General features: G+C 43.2%; 1 protein-coding gene across 1 annotated transcript; it reads right to left on the bottom strand.

Moving 5' to 3' along the window:
• Nucleotides 1–293: 293 nt before the first annotated feature.
• On the bottom strand, nucleotides 294–14,535 carry ALKAL1 (ALK and LTK ligand 1). The gene is made up of 5 exons (XM_057532420.1): nucleotides 14,370–14,535; nucleotides 6,725–6,778; nucleotides 5,188–5,268; nucleotides 4,008–4,083; nucleotides 294–2,169 (listed from the first exon to the last, which is right to left on the bottom strand). Exons 1-4 carry the CDS (start codon nucleotides 14,533–14,535, stop codon nucleotides 4,019–4,021), a joined length of 366 nt encoding a protein of 121 aa, XP_057388403.1. The 3' UTR covers nucleotides 294–2,169; nucleotides 4,008–4,018.
• Between the last annotated feature and the right edge of the window lie 205 nt (nucleotides 14,536–14,740).

The raw sequence follows: 14,740 nt of genomic DNA, 5'->3' as shown, positions 1-14,740 counted from the left end.
AGTGAGAGAGTGGCATGGACATATATACACGACCAGATGTAAAACAGATAGCTAGTGGGAAGCAGCCGCATAGCACAGGGAGATCAGCTTGGTGCTTTGTGACCACCTAGAGGGGTAGGATAGGGAGTGTGGGAGGGAGACGCAAGAGGGAGGAGATATGGGGATATATGTATACGTATAGCTGATTCACTTTGTTATATAGCAGCAACTAACACACCATTGTAAAGCAGTTATACTCCAATAAAGATGTTCAAAAAAAAGTCTCTTTATTCATTATCCTCCCAACGTCTGTCTGTCAAAGTTAATATGATGAAAAATAAGTATCAAGTACAGTTGATCCTTGAAAAATGTGTGGTTCGGGGTGCCGACCCCCCAGTCAAAGATCTGAGTATAATTCACAGTCAGCCCTCTGTCTCCAAGGTTCTCCACTTCCACGGGTTCAGCCAACCAGAGGTGGACCATGTAGGCCTGCAGTATGTAGCTACTGGAAAAAATCCACTGTAAGTGGGCCCACACAGTTCAGACCCATGTGGTTCAGGGGTCAATTGTAGTAAAATAAACATCATTTCAGCTGGCGATATCTTTAGTCAATCTTTGTAGGTTTTAAGTATACTTAGAGCATAGAACACATTTCTGAGGCGCATTAGTCATCTATGAGAATGTTTAAAATCTAATTTCATAGGGTTCCATCTGAAATAACTTACCTGGGTGAAACCATACTAATCATACAGCTCCTCTAGGGTATTTTCTGTTTCAGCCAAATGCGTCTCACTGAGAAGTTCTCATTTGTCACCATTCAATAACCTCTTCACTTTTATAACAAAGAGCACTCCAGCTCCCTAAACAGTTACGAGTAAAGATTACTTCCTTTTTCCAAATGTTGTCAACATTATAATTACTATGTAAAGGCAGGGAACCAAAACTCTATTATTCTTCTCATTCTTTCTGACATGGCATTATAGCAGAATTTCAACACACACCCAAGTTTTTTTAAGTAATTATTTGTACGACTTTCCCCAGAGACCAAAACCAATAAAACTGAACATTGAAAATGTAGCTTCACAATATCCCTGAAGCCAAAGGAGGTTTTTGAGCTTGTTTTTCTGATGGACAAACAAGTATGTGTGCTTACAGACACAAACAGACACATGCTCAGTTATGGGAGGGACAGAGGAGCTAAAAATGGAAGTGATGGCCAGTCCAGACCCACGTCTCCGTGACACCAGCACAAACAGTGGAAAAGGGATAAAAAAGCAGCAACTGTACTGCGATGCATTGCTAAGCAAAGCATGTTTTACCTCCTCTAAAAGGGTGGGGTTTCCTATTATTTTGTTTAGGTTTCTCATTTTTACATCATTGTTTTTCAATGAAACTGATTAAACACGTCAGGTGTGTTGTTATTTTCTAAACAGAGCTCCCAGGTGCCCACACACTCTTCTCCCCACCAAGTTCATTTGGACTTCTTCTTATTTAAGGCAGCAATACCATATGCTCTAAATTCAAAAAGACATAAATGGTCTCAGCATCTTAGCTATCAGTTCAGAAAATGAATATTTACACATGTATACATATATGGTAATCATATTTCAATAGTAGGAGCTCTGCTAAAAATGTTGTTAATTCAAAAAAACACATTTTTCATATTTCAGTTTTAACAAAATTCACGTTTCAAATGAATGCAGATAAAAGTAACAAATTCTGAATATATGTGTTAAATATTATTAAATTAGAATTATAAAAGGGGACCTTGTACATGATTATTCAACAAACATGTTACAAAAAAATCATATCGAAAATATCATTTCTCTTTGGCATGCTCAGACATAATTTACGTAATTAAATATATAATTCATACATATATGGAATGTTAACCATACAAGAAAATAATATATATAGCAAAAATAAAGTAGAATAGCATAAATTTTAATATTCTATTTGCAATATGTGAATTAAACTTTGTATTAAAAAATTTCAGATTACTATATACACCAAGATAAACCAAGGAAGATCTCATCCTATGCTAGGACACAGCTCACCAGTTATTTCTGAGAAGTCTCTTATTTTACTCATCTTAATACACCATAAAATTAGAAGTTTATCTTTTTTACAGTTAGTACGATTCTAGGTACTATTTTTCCTTCGAATTAGGTTTACGTTCTTAAGAAATACCTGTGGGAGGGAAGAAGAAAAATGTCATTTATGACCTAGTTTTTAACATATTTAAACATATGCATAGTTTTAATATAGTTATATTTATTTTATTTTGTTTAAAGAATCTGTGGACTTTTAATTTACAGTCAAATCCTGAGAATGTAGATTAATGTGTATGTGGAGGGGACTGATAGGTACTTTTAGAAAGTTTAAATGATGACTTCCATCATTAAAGTTTTAAGATATCTGCATAAGCCAAAAAATGAACTTGACATCACCTAAATAACTCAAAAATATTCCTAAAATTTATTCATCTGTAATACTCTAATTCCTTGTTAAATACTTGGAAACAGATACTATCAGAGATGACTCCTCCAGAAGAAAACTCACGAAATCTCCAAACTCTGCAATTTTAAAGGGGCCTGTTTATCAGGTCTGTCCTCTATGAATCTTGTCCCAGGAGAATGTAAGTTTGCATAAGATATTTTAAATTATAATACAGTACTTGTTTTTTTGAGAAGTTTTCCAGTTATTAGGTTGCTTTTTGGACTTTGTGTACATTTACTCATTCGAATAAAATATATCAAAACAAAGAACAAGATAAACGTGGCTTGATTGATTGATTGATTTTTTTTTTTAAACATGGCTTGACTTAGGTCACTTGAAGAGCCTAATGAGCTTTCTTGATTTACTCGTGTTTTGCATTATTCAAAAGGTTTGAGATGGGATGAGAGTAACTGATTTGAATATCCTGCCACTGAACACTGAAATGATCTTATTTTCTTAATCTAAAAAAAGGGAAATTTTTTAGTTCAGCAACTTTAAATATGCAGAATTGAGTGCCAATTATTATTATTAATTTGTAATTGCTTTTTCAATAAGAATAAGAAGAGTAACATCAACAATAGGTCAGAATTGTCTCAGTAATTGTCACAGCAAACCTATCAGATGGGTAAGTAAATCCCCATGCAGTTATTTGGGATAAATTAAGTTACACTGGCCAGATCGAGATATTCACAGATACTTCCAGACTACAGGTTCTCCAGGACTTTGATTTCCACCCTCGAAAGGTGAGGAACTTTAAAAGGGACTTGTCTGGGGTACTGGAACGCTGACGACACCCCCCTTCCCCGCTCCCACCCCCCAAATGTTGACTCTGTACTACACCAGAAAGAACTACTGATTAGAAAGATATTTGCAAAGAAATGAACACCTTTCAGTCTTTTGTACAGACTCTACTTTTGTAAATAAATGTTAGAATTTGCTTTTGATTTATCTAGGTCATACAAATACTTTATTGCCCTAGGTCTCCTAGAGTAATTTAGCCAGAATGAAAATTCTGACTTCATTTCACTCTGGCAAAATGCTTACATGTTCATTACATGTTTGATTGTTTGCTTTTTCTTCTGTTCTTCTAATACTTCCTCTCTTATTTTAACCTATATTGCACAAATCAAAATTTTAGGGCCCTACTTTTATTATATCCACTTTTATTATACTTTGACCAGTTAAAAAAAAGGTAGACCTTTAAATAGTTTTGTTCATCTAATGTGTATATGCATACGGTTTCTGCACAATAATGACATAACATCAAATGTTGAAATATTTTAAAAAATCACTGAGGGCTCGTAAGACTGCCAAAAAGCTGTTTCTATTAATTCAATCACTGTTGAGGACATTTTTTATTAATTCAATAAACCATTTAGACCAAGCTTTAACACTAAGTGGAAAATCCACAGGTTAAGTTCATTTGGTGGTGCTAAAATCAGCTTCCTGGGCTTTTAAAATTGTTCAAAATTTCTTAAGAGAGTCAGGCTGTTAAACAGAATAAGAAAAATTAATAAATACATACTCACATGTAGGTCTTCTATGCCTGTGAGCACAGAGGACTCACTGCTAATCTTTTGAGCAATCTAGCACATCTTTTGTAATCTAGGAAAAACATTTAAAAGTAAATTGTGTATATGGTCACTACAAATGTGGGGAAAATCATGTTAAATTGTTGTCTCTAATTCTTAATAATGATAGCTATAACTTAATAAACATCTAATATAGCAAGTTCTTAACCTGGATTTTCTCATTAATTCTCCTGATGATGTAAGCAGCTAGATGTTATTGTCATCTTCACTTTAGAGATGAGAAAACAGCCTCAAAATGTTAAGAATCTCATAGCTGGTAAGCAGTTTCATTCCAAAGCCCAAAGTTTCTCCACCCTGCTGTGCTACGACTTAATCATTCAGCCTAGATGCCAACAAGATTCATTTTCTCTAGTCATCAAACACAAGTAGTTTTTGAAAAAATCATAACAACTCTGACTCAACATCCCAAGTAAAATTAAATATCCCTCAAGATGACCAATTTAGTTAAAAAAAATACAAAACCTTTAAAGTTCATTTTCTTTAAAAAGAAACTTTAGATTTAGAAAGGAATTTAAAAATAGCCAACTGAGTTACCACACTTAATGATGATTTGGGCAGTTTAAAGGGGAGCATTTAAATATAATTTTTGGAATTGCTATTTAGTTCAGTAACTTAAGAATCCAAAAGAATTCATTAGACAACCTTTAAAACGCATGCTACCGTTATTCAGAAAAGTCTATCACTCAGCATATAAATGATGCGATATGAAACTACTCGTAAAAACTTAGGGGGAAATTTTGACTTACACTTCATGGTCATCTTTTGTTTTTTCCATTTATATAAGAGAGTGCCTTACTTATGCCAAGGAATTTGATAAATGATAAAAGGTTTATCATTTACCAAATGATAAATCCTGACAGACATTGTGGTCCTTAAGGAAATCTGGCTATTTTCAGATCTGTCTGAAATAGTCCCTATTAGAATGCGGTTTCATTCCTCACGGTGTCAACAGAATGCACACACCTTAAATTTAAGCACCGTCAATATTATAAACAGCACGTCATACAATGTTTAGTCTATTATTTCCCACTCACAGACAGCTGAAGTTTAAAATCACATGCATTTACTGTTGGATAACGATTTTTTAAAAAGGACAAAAATGACCCAAGTTACTTACAAGCTGGTGTTGAGCAATCCCTGGTGTTGTGGTAGAGCCTGTGGAAATGCTTGCTACACTCGGCTGAAAACGTGACCGGCCCTATCGGACAGGAAAAGAACGCTTACGATACACATAGGTGTGTTTTCCAATCAAATCTGCCAGCACTTTATGGATAGAGATAGTATAACTGGTTTACATCTTTCCATGTCCTTAAAAGACCTTGCCTGCGGGCACGTCTCCTCCCCCAGACTCTGGGGCAGGCAGTGAGGTGTAATCTGTGAAAAACAATCGAAATTCACTCCACATTCTCAACATCTCACATAATGGAACATAATTCGATTTCAGGAGAACTCCTCAGAATAAGTAAGAGGGAAAAGCTCTAGACAGAAAAAAAAAAATCTGCAGAGAGCAAATCAAGTGGATGTGAAAGAATAAAAAATAAATATCCACGGTTTCCACTTTCTGTTCTTCAGTTTTTTATTTAATAGGAATGAATGTTTATATGCAGAGACATTTATTCCATTTTCTACTTAGAGTGATTTGTGTCAAGGACGACCGTAAGGTAGACGGGGTCTTGAGACTTCCCTTACTTTCCCCACAAACCCAAGACAGTCCTCACCAAGATTCATCCCTACATCTGGAGTCTGCTTTTTATGGACATGGTAGAAGTAGGGGAGCCCACAGTGCCACTACCAGGGTTCTAGAAACATCAGGAAATTTCTTCCACTTCCCGGTGCCTCAGGAGGGTCTTCACCCCCTCGTTCCAAAGTTAATTAACCAGGTGGCCCTGGGCTTTGGTCAAGGGGGAACCCACATCTTTCCCAGCTTATAGGCCTGAGATGTAAAACAGGGAAAGGCGGGGGGATGACTAGGAACAGAGTAAAGGTCAGGGTGCACGCTTTGAATTAAGTGATTTGCTAGAACATGGGGCACAGGATGATTGTAATGATTCACCAAGTTGATACGAAGAACCAAGGAGTGTTGTGGGCGAGAAAGCCACGGGTGCTTACCATGTGACATATGGAAGGGAAGCTGCTCTGCCCCGTGCGAAACACTTCCGCTGCGTCGCTGGCCGGGAGCACAGCTAAATCCCTAGCGCACCACGGAGGACGCATCGCGGAACAACTCCACCCGCCGTCCAGCCACGCTCTGCCCGGCGGCCACGCACACCCTTTGCCTAAACTGGCCACCCGGTCCTGCCCCAAACCGCACCACATGTGCAAAGGATTGCTTCTGACCAGGGTGCCTCGCGCATCCGGGAAAACCCTACTCATCCTTAGAGCCCAGCGTATACATTGTGTCCATGACAGCCTTTTCTGGTAGTTCTCGGCAAAACTGTCCACTCCCTGTGTCTCCCTAAAATCCTGTTTACACTTCTATCATTCACCCAGATCTGCTTCACATCACCATTAAAACAAGCTAATAGCATTTGCCTACCTCCCTGACAGGACCGTGAGCCTCTAACAGACGTTTATTTTCATATCCTCAGTGCCTCATGGAGTAATAGGCTGCAATCTTTTTATTTAATTGAATCACGGATAAAGTTCATGCCTACCTGTGAAATGCTTTATGAATTTGTCTTTTAAGTTCAAATCTCTTGGGAATATTTCTGAAAAGAAAAAAAAACTTCAGAATTTCTTGAATGCATTTTCATCATTAAAAAATATCCTTATAAACACTAGTTCAGAAGGATATCTGCACCCCCGTGTTCACTGCAGCATTATTTACAATAGCCAAGATACGGAAGCAACCTAAGTGCTTGTTCATTGTTCATTGATGGATGAATGAATGTGGTATATATGTATACAACAGAATAGTACTCAGCCATAAAAAAGAATGATACCCTGCCATTTGTGACAACATGGATGGACCTAGAGGGAATTACGTTAAGTGAAATAAATCAGACAGGAAAGACAAATACTATATGATTTCACTTACACGGGAATCTAAAAAACAAAACAAATGAACAAACAAAACTAAGTTCACAGAAACAGAGAACAGAACAGTAGTTGCCAGAGGGGAGGGGCACTGGGGAGGAAGCAGAATAGGTGATGAAGGAGGTCAAGAGGTACCAACCTCTGGTTATAAAATAAGTAAGTCATGGGGGTGCGATGGACAGCATGAGGATATAGTCAGTAATATTGTAGAGCACATTAGAAAGTTGCCAAGAGTAAATCCTGAAAGTTAACTATGTACGGTGATGGATGGTAACCAGACTTCTCGTGGTGATCATTTTACAATGTATACAAATATCGAAACATTATGTTGTACGCCTGAAACCAAGGTAATGTTGTATGTCAATTTTGCCTCAATAAAAAAGTTTTAATATCCTTACAACTAGACTATAATGACAAGCACTAAACACATGAGCTTGTGGTTGTTCACGCGGCTGATTCCAAGTCTGTGTGTCCAGCCCTGGCCAGGGTGACGGGCAGAGGTGAGGTGAGGATGTTGACCTTCCTTTATGAACTTTGTCTAAGGGTGAGGAGAAGGCCAGGATTTTAGGCAAGGGAGTGATACCATCAGGCTTCATTTTTTTTTTTTTTTTTTTTTTTTTTTTTTTTTATTTATTTATTTATTTTTGGCTGTGCTGGGTCTTTGGTTCGTGCGAGGGCTTTCTCCAGTTGCGGCAAGTGGGGGCCACTCTTCATCGCGGTGCGGGGACCGCTCTTCATCGCGGTGCGCGGGCCTTTCACTATCGCGGCCCCTCCCGCCGCGGGGCACAGGCTCCAGAAGCGCAGGCTCAGCAGCTGTGGCTCACGGGCCCAGCTGCTCCGTGGCATGTGGGATCTTCCCAGACCAGGGCTCGAACCCGTGTCCCCTGCATTAGCAGGCAGATTCTCAACCACTGCGCCACCAGGGAAGCCCCAGGCTTCATTTTTAAAGATCATCATGCCTGGTACGGAGGGGCGAGAATAGACGCAGAGACGAGATAAAAGGTTTACAGAGAAGTTACCGTGCATCTATCGAACAGCGCTGGCCTGTGGAGGGGTTAGCAAACTGCCCTCAGGAGTCATCCTGCCCCAAGCCTGTTTCTGTAAATAAAGTTTTATTGGACCACAGCTATGCTCATTATTTACGTGTGGCCTACGCCTGCTTTCGTGCTATGATGCAGGGGCAAGACATTGTTGCATAGATTGTATGGCCCACCAAGCCCCAAATATTTTGAAAATGTTTGAAATAGAGAAAGGTTGCCAGTGCCTGCTCTGTCGCATCCTATTTGTATTCAACTAAAATGGTGATTGTCTGCAGAGAGGCAACAGGGACAAGGATTCTGGGGGTGGGAGGGAAGAGAGATATTTCAGTGCATACTCTTTTCATTAACTTTAACATTTTTTAAAATTTATTTATTTATTTATTTATTTATTTATTTTTGGCTGTGTTGGGTCACCAGGGAAGTCCAACTTTAACTTTTTTCAACGTAAATCTGTTTTCATTTTTCAATAAGCAACTAGTTAATTGAAAATGAATCTGTATTTAAGGATTAGATGCCCTGGTGATAACTTTTGATGAACAAAATATCAAATGAAGGACTGAATATGAGAGAACTACCCCCAACAACAAAATGAGACAATTGAGATCTGATGGAAAACAGTCTTAACAATTGGCTTCCATTATAGAAATGGGAGCCACATATGTAATTTAAAATTTTTAGTAGCCACATTTTAAAAAGTAAAAAAAAGTTGAAAAATTAAAATTAATTTTAATTAAATTAAAATTAAATTAATACTTTATTTAACCCATTATATCCAAAATATTATCCTTTCAATACGTGATCAATATTTTAAAATTACTAGTAAGAAAGTCTACATTTTTTATACTAAGTTTTCAAAATCCAAGGTGTATTTTACACTCACAGCACACCTCAGTTTGGACCAACCGCAGTGCAAGTGTTCAGTACTCGTAGGTACCCAGTGGCTACCATGTTGGACGGCACAAGAATAGAATGTAGGCTTCATCCCTCTGGTATCTAAGGACAACTGTATAGGAAATTACGTGTACAGATGGATTGAAAATAAAAGGATCCCAGGACTTCCCTGGTGGTGCAGTGGTTAAGAATCCGCCTGCCAATGCAGGGGACACGGGTTCGAGCCCTGGTCCGGGAAGATCCCACATGCCGCGGAGCAACTAAGCCCGTGCGCCACAGCTACTGAGCCTGCGCTCTAGAGCCCGTGAGCCACAACTACTGAGCCCGCGGGCTGCAACTGCTGAAGCCCGCGCGACTAGAGCCCGTGCTCCGCAACAAGAGAAGCCACCGCAACGAGAAGCCCGCGCACCACAACGAAGAGTAGCTCCCGCTCGCCACAACTAGAGAAAGCCCGCGCAGCAACAAAGACCCAACGCAGCCATAAATAAATAAATAAATAAATAGTTTAAATAAATAAAAGGATCCCTAGGTAATGCTTGATGATTATCCTGGAACAACTTGAATAACCTATCATCTCATTCATCCAATTTATGAAAATTTCCAGTTTTCATTTAACCAAAACAGTTACCATCTGCCACCCTCAACAATTTTAAGTTTACAATAATATATTTTTAAAGGAACAGACTTGCATATTATGTATATAATGTTGGCAAGCTTATCTCTTGTACCTACTTCTTGTTAAAAGTGAGCAGAGATCATGTGAAATAATAAAAAAATCATAATACACAACTAGAAAATAACAGAAAACGTTTAGTGTTTGCTTTTACTTGCATATAACTTAATATCTTACCATAAAGATAATTTGCTCTGCCATGATCGATTCTTTACAAAGCCATGTTAGTGGATCCTTAGTACCTTTGGAGGTACTGAAGGGCATTACTTTACGTTTTAATCTAGCATTTTTCAAGTACTTGAATTGAAATGTTTGTTATATAGTTCCCTGAGTTATCATTTCCTTTAGTTAAGGAGCTGGCATGATTATTCTCCTTCTAAATATATAAAAACAATTCTACTTTCAAAAATAAGAACTAGATTTATTACATCAGTGCTGAGAGAATCACTGAGGGAAAATATAAGTATTTGAAAAAAATTCATGTTTATTAATAACTCTGTTCCATGGGTCTTCTGGGAGCTCGTAAGAAATACAGAATTTCAGGCCCAGACCTATAGAGTCACTTTCACAAGAACTCCTAGGAGATTTATTTGCACATTCAAGTTTGAAAGCAGTAATCTAAATGTTCCAAACATGATACAAAACTTCTTGAATATTCAACAGTGAATTACTTCATAATCAATAAGTTATAATATTATTACTAATGTATTTGTAGTCTGTGATTATTAAAAGACAGGACACAGAATTCTTGCCAGTAAAATTATGTCATCATGGGGGGTTTTGTTGGTGGTGTTTTGAATTTTTATCACTTCTTTACTTTCGGGCACTACAGGGTGCTCCAGGCTCATCCTGAATAACTTCCTGTCTCGGTGTTAGTATCAGTCATTTCTCCAGGGAGCCCTGGTTCCTCTTATAGAGGATGGTATTAGAAACCAAAGTCTGGGAATTCCCTGGCGGTCCAGTGGTTAGGAATCTGCACTTTTACTGCCTAGGGCCTGGGTTCAATCCCTGATTGGGGAACTAAGATCCCACAAGCTGCGTCGAGAGCAAAAAAAGGAAACCAAAGTCTGGGTACCAGGTGTGCTTGTTGCTACTGGGGCATGGTTGTTTCCAGGCCGTGCAGCTGACGGAGCAAAGAAACATGTGTGTGGCATGTGTGGGCACCCTGATTTTTAATATACCTAGTGTTTAGATTATTTAAAATTGTACCACAATACTTACTAAAATATATTTTTGGAATGTACAGTATCTGTAATATTTCACTGATAATATTACAAAGAATTTAAGATTTAGATTTTTTTTTTTTCACACGGAAATAGCTGCAAAGACATCATGAAGGAAGAGGGCCTGGAAGGAGAGGTGAATTCTGACAGGCAGAGATGACAGAAGTACGTTCCAGGAGCTGGCAGAATAGCACAGGCAGCGGCTACGGCATCTGTAAGGAGTAGGCCCAACCCATGCGACCCGCACCCTGTGAGAACCACAGAAGGGAAGATGGGGCGGGTCACAGGGGACTGCAATGTCCTGCCTTCAAGAGAAGTTAGGGCTTTCTTGGAAAAATCCAGAGAAGCCACTGCAGATCTGTGACTGGGGAGGAAACAGTCTGGCACTACTAAGAATATTCATTTGTACTGAAATTAACACAACACTGTAAATCAACTATAGTCCAATATAAAATTTTAAAAACTTTTTAAAAAGACACTTAAAGCACCTACTTTTCAGCACTTAGGATAAGATCAACCTAAGTAATATGTATTTTATTTTTTAAATTACAATTAAAATGATGTATTAATCTCAAAAAAAAGAATATTCATGTTTTGTTTTGTAATTGTTTGTAAGAACCTCTCCAAAATGGTCTTCACATTCCTGCCTTAAGCCTCATGCCAGCAAGGTTTTACATTAAAAACAAACAAACCAACCCCCAAAAACCCAGCAACACAAATCTGATTCCATGAAGCCTGCAGAAGAATGTAAATGTTCAGTGACATCTCTTGAAAAGACAAAGCTTTTCCATCAAAACTTTCTAAAAGTCCCCCTTATACTTCCATCTCCCGAATTTCACACCAATTCCTTCTCTGTCCCAAATTCCTCCAACCCCCCTCTCTAGCCCCACCACTGCCATTTCTCAGACATCTGACTCTGTCTTCATTTCAGTGACGAGTACCCCAGAGCTCCCTTTCCTTTGCAGAGTTCTGGGAACGATTCTTTGCTCCATTCTGCCGGTGTGGTGGCCAGACAACAGCGGGGAGAGGGGATACAGGTTATGAAAACACACACTTTCCATGCTTAGCCCAATGAGGCAGCCCAGCAGGAGGCACTACCCGAGTTAGGGAGACTGTGACACTGTCCTGAGGCTTGAACCAGGGCGACGGGCAGGACAATAAAAAGGAAGGATCAGATTGTAGAGACATTGGGAGTGGGGTTTGGTCATTAACCTGAGCTCCTTCAGCACGAGTCAATAATGTTGGTTAACTCCGTATTCCCACGCCCATCAGAGCACGTCAGGTGTGTGCTGTGAGTGGCTAGATGAACTGATGGATGGGTGATGCGTGAACAATGCATGGGGTGGGGAGGAAGGGGGGCCGGGGATGGTGAATCCTGAGGGTGATGGGTACCTACCTCTCACACCTCCTCCTTCCCAGTGGCCCCCTCCAATTCTAATGGCATCCTCACTGGTCACCCTCTCACCTGAGGCTTCCCCACTTACTGCTTCCCCTACTGGACCAATCCCTGCACCTCGAGCCTCACAGGAGTGTTTAGGGAAGCCGCTGACCTACAGAAAAGGGCAGCACCACAGCTGCAGGTGCAGCAAGGGTTTCAGAGCCCAGAGCGCATGCGAAGCCCCGGGTGATGGTGTTTACTATGTCGCAGAATCACGGGGTCAGAATTCCGGAGGTACCTGGCAGGGGTGACAGTCCTTAGCCTCCAGAGCCTGGGAGATGTTTCCTCCTGGATGAGCTGTGACCCCCGCCACACCCGAGTGTACCTGTGAGAACCACCTGGATAGGGCCGGCTCACGTCCTTGTTGGTCCCTGACCCATGTCCGAGTGTCCCCTTCACTTTCACAGACTCAGATACAGATGTGAAGAGTCACCCTTCCTCCTCACGTCATCCAAAGACTACCTCACAAACAGCTGGAGAAAGCAGCCGATGTAGAGCACAGATCACCCTCTGCCGGGCTGTGCTGTTTTTTTAAACTTTGGATTGTTGCCACTTACATTTTAACTTTTAATAAAATATTCTTTCTCCCTAGAAACTCACTTCGGTAAGGTTTCAGCCTTTTACAGAGAAAAGATCTGTTAAACTTCAATGACACAGGTCTGAATTAATGTTACCACAAATGTTCCTGTAGTTGGAGACTTTCTCCCACTCTTTTACTTTCCAAAGTGACATTCCATTCTGAGATAAACATTGGGGCCAAGAACAGTGGCAAGTCCGAGGATGCGAAGGGTATGGTTGCATCACTGCATCACTGCATCACTGCGGTGGTCACCGTCCCTGCCCAGCTCCCCGCCGGGAAAGCCCTGTGCGTCCCCAGCACGCTGGGAAGCCCTGCCCAGCCCTGGACGAGGTCCTGGGGCTCAGTGACCCGTCTCAGCTTCCTGGACCTTCTCCATCCCCTGCCTCCCCTTCAGCCCGTCACTGGGCTCCTCTTTGGGTCTACCTGCCCGCCAGCCTCCCCGCCTCCCCACCCAGAACGTGCCCTCGGAGCGCAGACGCCTGACTGCCCGCTCCCCTGGGTGGCCTCAGCCTCTGCATGGTGACTGGCATGCAGCAAGCACTGGAGGAAAATTTGTGCAGCGAATATGTATGTATTTATATCGTAACTATCATGAAGGAAAAATGGTCCTAAGAAACCGCTCTCTGCTTTGTTCAAAGTGAAGTAAGAGGCAGAGGAGCGAGGAGATGACAGCAAGGCTGCCGTGGGCTGCGACCTCTCAGCCCCCGGGGAGGGGCGCCTACGGCTGCCCGTCGTCGCTCCGCAGGTGCGCGGGCTCCCGGCAGAGGCGCGTCTGAGCGGCTCCCTCCTCCTGCCCCGCCCCGGCCTTGCGGCCCTAAGCGACCCGCAGCCCCGCCGCCCCGTCGGGCCGCTCCGCGCCGGGCTTCTCACGGTTACTCCTCGTTCGGCCGCCTTGGGGTGTCTCAGGACTCCTCGTGTCGCCTCCTTTTTCTCCTTGTTCTCGTCCCCACCACGCGCTGGGCAGCTCGGTGGCCAGGAGCCCGGGCGCCCGGAGCTGATCCGGGAGCCGCGGCGGCGGGTGCAGGCTGCTCAGCCGCCCAGCCCTGCGCCAGCTCCGGGGGGCGCAAGGGGGCGTCCCGGCGCGCGACGCCAGGGACCTGGCCCAATCCCCACACGCGGGCTGACCACCTGTCCGCCCCGCCTCGGCCGCTGGGGCAGAGCCGCCTGTCCTCGGGCTCCGGGCCCCGCTTCCGAGGCCCGGCCTCCCTCACGGGGAAGGGGCGCACGAGCCGGTTCCTCCGCGGGATGGGTTTCTGGATACTTACGTCTCGGCCGCGGTGCGTCTCACCGGCTCCTGGCCTCTTTCCCCGAGCGCGCGCCGTCGGCGGCGAGGGCGGCCGGCCTGTTCCCGCGGTGCGCGCGCCTCTCCGGGCCGCCCGCGTCCCCCCGCCCCGGGCTCGGCGCACGGGGCCGCTTACCTGCGCTCCGGGAGGCCGCGGGGAGGGACCGCCAGGGCTTCGGCTCCTCGCCCGCGACGCGCGCGCCCCTGCGGCCCCCGGGCCTCCCCTGGGTCCCGCGCGGCGACAGGACCAGCGCCAGCAGGAGCAGCGCGGGCAGCAGGGCGCTTGGCCTCGCCGGTCGCATGGGCGCGCGGGAGCGGCCGGAGGGAGATCAGGCGGGTCCCGGGCGGAGGCGGAGCGTCCGCGCCCCGAGGACGGACGGCGGGCGACCCCTGCGCGCCTCGGGGAGGGACGCAGGACGAGGACACGGGCGGGGACGCGCGGCTGCCCCGGGGACCTGGGCGAGGCCCAGCGCGCGGATGCTCACAGGTCCGCGCGGCCTCCCCGAC

This window comes from Balaenoptera acutorostrata, chromosome 17, assembly GCF_949987535.1.
Source record: "Balaenoptera acutorostrata chromosome 17, mBalAcu1.1, whole genome shotgun sequence".
NCBI lineage: Eukaryota > Metazoa > Chordata > Mammalia > Artiodactyla > Balaenopteridae > Balaenoptera > Balaenoptera acutorostrata.
The sequence above is the reverse complement of the archived record's forward strand: the minus strand, read 5'-3'. Positions and strand labels throughout refer to the sequence as shown.